This window comes from Anarrhichthys ocellatus, unplaced genomic scaffold (genome assembly GCF_004355925.1).
Source record: "Anarrhichthys ocellatus isolate YVR2014 unplaced genomic scaffold, GSC_Weel_1.0 scaffold2363, whole genome shotgun sequence".
NCBI classification, from domain to species: domain Eukaryota; kingdom Metazoa; phylum Chordata; class Actinopteri; order Perciformes; family Anarhichadidae; genus Anarrhichthys; species Anarrhichthys ocellatus.
Window position 1 is genome coordinate 1 of NW_022282337.1, and position 7,857 is coordinate 7,857.

At 43.6% G+C, this 7,857-nt stretch overlaps 2 protein-coding genes across 3 annotated transcripts; one reads left to right on the top strand and one right to left on the bottom strand.

The window, feature by feature from the left end:
* Positions 1-10: 10 nt before the first annotated feature.
* LOC116378301 (intraflagellar transport protein 74 homolog) lies at positions 11-7,710 on the bottom strand. The gene is made up of 6 exons (XM_031840150.1): positions 7,566-7,710; positions 7,365-7,426; positions 1,572-1,710; positions 1,253-1,315; positions 309-452; positions 11-140 (listed from the first exon to the last, which is right to left on the bottom strand). Exons 1-6 carry the CDS (start codon positions 7,680-7,682, stop codon positions 36-38), a joined length of 630 nt encoding a protein of 209 aa, XP_031696010.1. The 5' UTR covers positions 7,683-7,710; the 3' UTR covers positions 11-35.
* LOC116378300 (leucine-rich repeat-containing protein 19) lies at positions 2,195-6,894 on the top strand. 2 transcript variants are annotated; one of them, XM_031840147.1, is made up of 7 exons: positions 2,195-2,320; positions 3,717-3,827; positions 3,938-4,188; positions 4,442-4,553; positions 4,645-4,732; positions 5,668-5,832; positions 5,962-6,894. In XM_031840147.1, the coding sequence occupies exons 1-7, from the start codon at positions 2,210-2,212 to the stop codon at positions 6,255-6,257; spliced, it is 1,134 nt and encodes a 377-aa protein (XP_031696007.1). In that variant the 5' UTR covers positions 2,195-2,209; the 3' UTR covers positions 6,258-6,894. The 2 variants fall into 2 exon arrangements, with proteins under 2 accessions (XP_031696007.1, XP_031696008.1); XM_031840148.1 differs by having other exon boundaries at positions 3,941-4,188.
* Positions 7,711-7,857: the final 147 nt, after the last annotated feature.

Sequence of the window (7,857 nt, forward strand, 5' to 3'; positions counted from 1 at the left end):
AGAGAGACAGAGAGACAGAGAGACAGAGAGAAATTTCAAAGAAAATGAAACGCAAGAAAGCAAAACACAGAGTTTTGGTGCGACACCAATGCTACATACTGTCTCTCCATGCCGGCGATTTCCTGGTTGTCTTCCTTCACCTGGAAAACAGAACTGTAGCTTAAATGGCTTCTTTACAAACCCAAACTCTGCCTGTACCAAGACAACCTCTGCTGTCAGTCTGTGCAGATGAAATAGTTCATATGATCTCAGTTCATTAAAACATTGCTGCTGCCTTTGAAGCATTGCTGCAGCTAGCTGAAGCTAACCTGTTTGAAGAGCTGCTCTCTCTCCTCCTGTGGGGAGCCCAGGCTCTTGTGCTCAGCCTCCATGGCGTCACGCTTGGCCTCCAGCGCTGACAGAGTCTCGTGGAGACGAACCACTTCCTGCTTTAAGTGTGAGGTGGACAGCTCCTGCACAGAGGACAATGGAAGGTTGAACTATTCATGCTGATGGTAAGTGGTTAAGTGGACTGCGTCTACATAGCAGACAAAGTGCGTTACAACTTGTCTCTCTTCCACCCATTCACACAAACATTCATACATCGATGACCAGTCATCGTCAGGACTAAATAACACTAGCAGTACAAATAAACTATTTACTTTATCAAATGAAAAGAAATCATCAAGGCCACTGTTTTTCTTTTAAAATATGACTACTACTGGAGAAGGCATCATTCCAATTGGTGGCTGTGTTTTAAGTCAGTAAACAGTAAAAGCACCTGAATAAAATAAGGATGAAGACTCAGATAAATCACAGACTATTCCTTTAATTGTGAATTCAAGCGGCCAATGTAGTCCTCATGTAGATATGATGGGCTCATTCTAGGGCAACGGATCCTTAAAGGATGACCTATGACCTTCAAATGTCTCTGTTTTGTCCAGCCTGCCACAACTGTATGTGATCTAAACTAAACCTGGCTGTAATCTCTATAGCACCACACCTCTGACCTTATGTAAACTTCATATGTGGAGCTTCAATTAGTTAGTTAGTTATTTGTTAATCCGTCCATCTAGGTCCAGGTCGTGTTTAAGGATTCATTAATGACATCGTTAGGAATGATAGTGAGGTACTGCCACCTGTGCAACAGGTATTACATTACAGTCTTCGTGGTATCAAATGCATATTAAATGTCTTAAACTTAAGTTGGTGAACCCTCATTGCATACAGTAACCCTGCCTTGATCATCCCCCATCTGTTTGATCCAACTCACAGCGTCGTAGTCCTCCTTCCTGGTCATCAGAATGTCCAGCTCCTCCTGGAGAACAGCTAGCTCCTACCAAAAGAGAAAGGAGGCAAGGAGGCAAGGAGAAGATGAAGGACATTAGGTACATCTATTCCACATGGTGGAGAAAATAACAACAGTGTTAAACCACAGCATGAGTAATATTAACCAATCGTCACTGCAGCACCATGGGTTAGGGTTCTACCACCATCAAACCAACCCGACCATGGCAGAACCATGCAACCGTTACACTGATTCTTCATCTATATGAGGAGAAGACAATATTACGCTAGAACTACATTCTTACCTGTAGCAGCTCCTCATTGGCTGTTGTCATGGTGAAATACTTCTCTTGCTTCACGGCCGGCATCGACTGGACGACCTCGTCAGCGACGCGCCTCTCCCTCCGGATCTCCTCTTCGATCGCCCGCATAGCCTCCTCTCTCCTGCACAACAAACAGGGTGGAAGAGTTCGTTGTTTAACTTTATTGAGACAACAGCATGGGGGGGGGGGCATTCAAGCACAGAGAGTGAGAGTAAGAATAAAGAAAGGATGAGATAAAGAAAGGGAGGGAGAGATGCCAGATAGATGGTAAATGAATATTTAGTATATCACTGCTTCCTTTCTGTTGTCCTCACTTCCTTTCCTTAAGTCCCTCTTACTTTCTTTCAAAGGACACTCCTATCTTCTCTCCCCCGACTACTTTCCTTCTCTCTTCTCCTTCACCTAATTCAAACCCCCTTTACATCCTTCTTCTTTGCTTCCTTTACTCTGTTCCTTCAACCTTTAATAACTTTTACATTTATTTAATACTTTAATTGTCAATAGCCATGAATCCTATTCATTCATTCGCTGTATTATCTAATTATTTAGATGTCCAACAAGGCTTAAATATACCTCTGACCAAAGGAGGAAAGGAGGCGTGACTTCATCAAACAGAACCGATGCGTGTCAGCATACAGGTTTTACAACAGGGAACAAAGTTCATTTGTTGTGCTGGCTGCATCACAGTGACAGGTGAATCCAAGTCTATCTACCTGCCCCTGGAACAACAGGTAAGTGTCTTTGGTTGTTATTCAGTAAAATAAAATAGTGACAGAATACACTTGGAGCCTGGGACGACAAATCTTCTGTTAAAGAAGCAACAGTCAGGACAGCGATGGACGTTTCACTGCATGCAGGTTAAAGGTTATTCAGCTGACAAAGGTGTGCTTGTTCTTCGCTGAATTTACATTTCAAGAAGTTCAAGGTGTTTGCTCTCTCAGGGAAATAAGAGACTCCAGTCGACTTAATTGAGTCCTTTTCATCAGAGATTATACGTATGCTGTACTCTGATCTCAAGTTTTACACTCAAACACGTCAGCAGATTTGTAACTCCAATATATGTTTATATGTGGTAATGAAAACCTCGTGTCTGGGTCAAAGTTTGATTCAGGTGTTGACACTGTTCTGTGCAACATCCGGTCTCAGGTATCCAAGTTCACGTGAGAGCTTTTCTACTAATGTGAGAGTACAGGAGAATGTATAAGTTACAAGTTAATAGATAAAGAAGGTTGCAGGACTTCAACAGTATGTCATTTCCACAAGGATGTATTGAAAGAGCACTTTAAAAAAAAGGTACAATGTGTAAGATGTGGCCAGAATTATAGTTTAAAACATTATCAACAGAATGTGAAGAGGTCACAATGTTAATGTTATGTCCCAGACGTCCATGCATTCTGTTGCAGAGATATAATTAGCATGCTATCCATCCAGCCCCAACCCGTCCTATCTTGGTAAACAGCCGGTGCCTTAGAGGCGATAGAGTCTCTGTAGAGTCCGGTCTGTCCTCAGTCCAACATGAGAGGACGAAGGAGTAGAGCTTCCCCGAGGGACGTAATACATCCATGGTCTGTGTGCGTTTTTATTGGATTAAATCCCAAAAAAAACGAGAAAACAAAGTACATTCTCTCCTCGCCCTCCCTGCAGCCGGGAGTATGGCCTGTCAGCTCCGGGAGACCCTGTACACAGCTAGCTCAAATTCAGCCAGTGCAAACCCCAGCAGCAGGGGGTCTGATCTCAGGGGGCCACCCTGACTCCCCCAGCCGGATCAGAAAATGTTGTGCTGCTGTCGTTACACAGATTAGACACAGCTGCCCGCTATGTGGCTACTGGTGCTGACATTTGGGCTGACTGAATCCGCTGTCCTGCGGCCGCTGACTCGGCCTCTCACTCCCAGAGCCACCGAGGGCCGACTGCTCTCCTCCTGGTCACCCAGAGCTGAACTCGCCCAGAGCTGAACTCAAAAGTGATCATGGAGGCAAACTCAACGTCTGTAATGAAAGGAAGGTTGATTGTAATGATTACAGGCTGCTGGTCAGAGCTAAGATTGTTTGGGCAAACAGACTGAAGGTCGCTCAGCATCCAATTCATAAACGTATTGATTACCCAGAGTGCTTTCTGTTATTTCAGGGTGGGATAATGGACGGGTGGCGGCAACCTCTTCTACTGCTGTGGTTGACTTCAGTGGTAGCAACGACTATACTGGGAAGTAATGCTGAGGTTGTGGAAGAGGAGGCACTGGTAGGACATCTTCTATTTTATTTTTGTTAAGCTAGCACAGGAAATACATGTTTTTGTTGAAACTCAGCCAGAGCGATGATGGTTCATCTGTTGTAATAACTGTCCATCAGCAGGTAAAGAACTTGACCGACAAGCTTTTGCGAGTCATTCCTCACAGATGCAACGGCTCCTCTGTTACTGAACTGGTGATTGAGGGGAGCATGATTACTCTGAATGAGACCGACAGACTAGCCCTGGCTAGCTATCCCAGACTGGAAGAACTCCACCTGGATGGTAACCTGGTGACCAATATACCAGCCAAGTACTTCTCTGTGGTACCACACCTCAGAGCGCTGTCTCTGTCCGGGAACAAAATCAGCAGGTAAATAAAGCTTTCCATTCTACATACTTATTTTAACACGTTTTGAACACACTGTAAAGGTTGTTAGGCTAAGAAGTGAGTGCTGCCCCTTTGCTGCTCCAGACGTTTGAAAATCAGGCTGAATGTTTGTTACTGATTAGCCAAGAGGGTGACTGCATCACTGGTAAAAGTATGACTGTGACAGCATGTGTACTTCCACTGCTCCAATAACTGCTGCATTTATAACTGATGCTTCTACTGGGTGTTACTGCAGCCTGGACCCAGAGTCTTTCTCTGGCCTAGATGTCCTGCGCGAACTGGACCTGTCCCACAACCTGCTGACAAGTCTCCATACACAGCTATTCAGACAGCTGACTAATCTGCAGGTAAACCCCTTTGGAATATTCTGGAGCCAAGCATTTGCCTCTTTCCACGTTATTATTAGTCCATTAACCTAACCCGGTCTGGTCTCATTAGGTGCTGAAACTACACGGTAACCCCTGGAACTGCTGCTGTCCGCTGCTGAGCAGCATTGCAGAGGTCAAAGCAGCCGGACTTACCGTTGGTAAACATGTCCTTTCTGCAATTTGAAGGTTTCAGTGTTATAGCTCAGCCACTCTAGTTCAGATGGCATACTTATATTTAGGGTCTGATCTGAGAACATTGATCTCCTCAACACCTTAACAAAGCCTATTTCAGTGTTTCCCAACTTATTAAACTGATTTCATGTATTAGAGACGATGGTTCAGATAATACATGTACTACAATCATCATAGAAGGTGGAACAAGACTTCCATATTGTACCTTGTTCTGCTGCAGCCTTTATGTTCATCCAACGGCATTCAAATCAGACTTCTGCTGTTTAGACTGCTACGGAAATGTCAGTGGATCCAAACTAGTGATACACACCTTTTCCACTAAATTAGTGCATACATGCAGGTTTCTTTAAACGCGGCTTAACCCTCTAAAAATAGATGATAGACTACTTTCCCATGGCCAGTAGACGAGTAACCTTTCTGGGGTTTTTTCTGGTGTTTGATGTTCTGCGTCACGAACGTGCCGGACAAAGACATGGCTGGTAAACAGTAGAAAGTAGCATGGAAGCCAGTGAGAATGCTCCAATGTTGTGGCTGAGATGACGAGTTGCAGAAGTCAGCAAACATTTCTGCAGGAAAAGTCACGGGAAAAAAAGCATGTCAACCCGGGTGTCATGTTTCCATCACTGCTGTTTGAAGATGGAGCTGATAAATACCTGTAACTACTGCGGTCACTTGTCCCAGGAATAAATGCACATGTTAACCTTTCTAACTATAGACAATAAGCCAGATGTTGTCCAGTGGGAAAGGGGCCATTGTGACATTTACATCAAAGTGACCAGGGCGATTATTCAAATGAATACATTGAAATCGCTGAAGAGATCAATGCAAAGGGCTGCATGCTTGAAAGGGGCTTAAGTGAATGCTCATTTATGACATTACTTTTATGTGTGTGGCTCTACAGGAGGGAAACAAATCACCTGCGCTTCCCCAGAAAATCAGGCTGGCAGAGATGTTTTGCAGGCTGCAGCGATGTGTTACCCATCACCACCATCCAGCCTCACTACAGACCCACAGGAACCTGTCAACTCTCAAAACTCTTCAAGCCAGAAACTCAACATCAACAAAGGTATGACTAAGAGAGATGTGGGTTATTTGACCTGTTTCCTATTCTTTAACATCTCTTCTGTGTGGCTGTACATAACAAGCTAAACAGACTGATCTCCCCTCCCTGTCTCCATCCTTCAAACCTAATTAGACCAGACACCTGTGCTCGGCAACACGTGGAAGTTCGCGGGATGTGTTGCAGCCCTGGCGATGTGCACCTCCGTGCTCATTCTTTGTGCCATAAAGGGGCCTTCCTTGTACAAGCTCTTCCACAACTACCGTCATCGGCGGCTGCGCCAAGAGGAGGAGGACATTGTGTCAACAGTCTTCTCAGAGACAGGGAGACACGTGAACCATCAGACATTCACCTTCAAACAAGAGAATGGGCAGATAGAGGAGGAGGAGGATGGGTATTTTGAGGACCCATACATCAAGAGTGAAGAGTGACGAGTGACATGCAGGAGGGGAGACATCAGCAGCTGGTAAACCAGTGACAAGACGAGGAGGCAATCATCACAAAAAGGAAAATATGGCACTTGTCTACTCAAAAAAAAAAAAATTTGTTCTAGAAGAATAGTTCTTAGATGGAATATGTTCAGTGTACATCGTACAAGGTGGATCATTTGAGATCTAAATAAAATTTAACTATGTATTATCATTCTAGGGCTCTGTGGCTCGTACTGTAAGAGGGTTGTACTACAACTATAACATCTGAGCTGTTGCTCAACTAAAGCTTTGTACCATCGCTTGCTTGGCTCTACAGCATGAGCTTCAGCGGAGCTCAGAGCATGAACGGAGGCGTTTATACTCTACGTGCTGCATTACTCTCCCAAACACCAGAGAGCTTACAAACAAAATGAACTGTGAGGAATCAGAGACATCGAGTGTAACTCATAGACACACACACAGACTGTAGGTGTGTCCGGCAAAAAACATAAACTAACCTCACAGTGACGAGGAGGGATTGTAATTATATGTAAACTCATATTCATGTTCTACTTTATTACCTTTGTACAAGTCCTGTAAAGACACGAGTCAAGTATTAAAAGCATGAGAAAGAAATAAAGGCTGAATATCCTGTAAACTGTTTGATTTGACTGCAAAATATTTACTCTATTTACTGAAGTCTAGGTTGACTTAAGGTATCACTCACCTGGTGCTTATACCTTCATTAGCTCCTGGGCCTAACGTTAGCTCCCACACTTTCTTCTGCTTCAGTCGGTTTGTACAATGTGACGTCATTTTGAAGCTACTCATCATCTTTAAAACTGCACTAAAACCAATTATAGATTACCATATGAGATGGTTGACTTGTGAAACATTCTGCAGATTAAATCGTTGTCCAGCTGTGAACTGCAGCTAACATTGATGAACCACATGACCACGACATCAAGACAACAAATACATTTCCTCAATCGATCATTGATGACACTAACTGATAAAGCACGACAAGATACCTAAATACAAAAAGCATTTCAAGCTTTCCTCTATTACCATTTCAATTTAAAGAATACTGTGCAATGACTATAGTTTAAACGTCGACCAAATACTTACTCTCTCCTCTCAGTGAAGATGCTATCAATGCTCTCAGCCTCGCTGTCATTGTGGGCCTTCAACTGGGAGGGCAGAGAGGAAGGAAAACGACAGGAATCAACGGGCATCTTCATTAGCTGACTTCATCTCATCTAAGACTTGACCTCTCATAGAGCAGGAGGTGTCAGAATAGTTACCACATTGCTTACATGGTACACTTACAATGTTGTAGTCATTGATCATTTCCTCCATCTCTGTGTTGGTGTTGAGCTTGTCCACCAGCTGGAAACACAAACAGAACATGTTCAAACAATTAAGCTGCATATCAGTGGGATTCATGGAGATAGAGCTGGCACAGTCAACTGTCAACCTGTCAACACTTTTTAGACACCTTGTGTTAAACCAGAAAATGGAATTACATATCTGATATTCATATGAGGTTCTATTGATCTAATGTACATATATATATATACATACACACACATACATACACACACATATATACACACACACA

Excerpts from the sequence above, each read along its gene's own strand:
- LOC116378300 (XM_031840147.1), top strand. The coding sequence starts at position 2,210 with ATGCGTGTCAGCATACAGGTTTTACAACAGGGAACAAAGTTCATTTGT. Across the intron at positions 4,554-4,644 it reads GACAGCTGACTAATCTGCAG|GTGCTGAAACTACACGGTAA; the intron begins GTAAACCCCTTT and ends TGGTCTCATTAG. Across the intron at positions 5,833-5,961 it reads GAAACTCAACATCAACAAAG|ACCAGACACCTGTGCTCGGC; the intron begins GTATGACTAAGA and ends AAACCTAATTAG.
- LOC116378301 (XM_031840150.1), bottom strand. The coding sequence starts at position 7,682 with ATGAATCCCACTGATATGCAGCTTAATTGTTTGAACATGTTCTGTTTG. Across the intron at positions 7,427-7,565 it reads TGATCAATGACTACAACATT|TTGAAGGCCCACAATGACAG; the intron begins GTAAGTGTACCA and ends CTGCCCTCCCAG. Across the intron at positions 1,711-7,364 it reads ATCTTCACTGAGAGGAGAGA|GAGAGAGGAGGCTATGCGGG; the intron begins GTAAGTATTTGG and ends TTTGTTGTGCAG.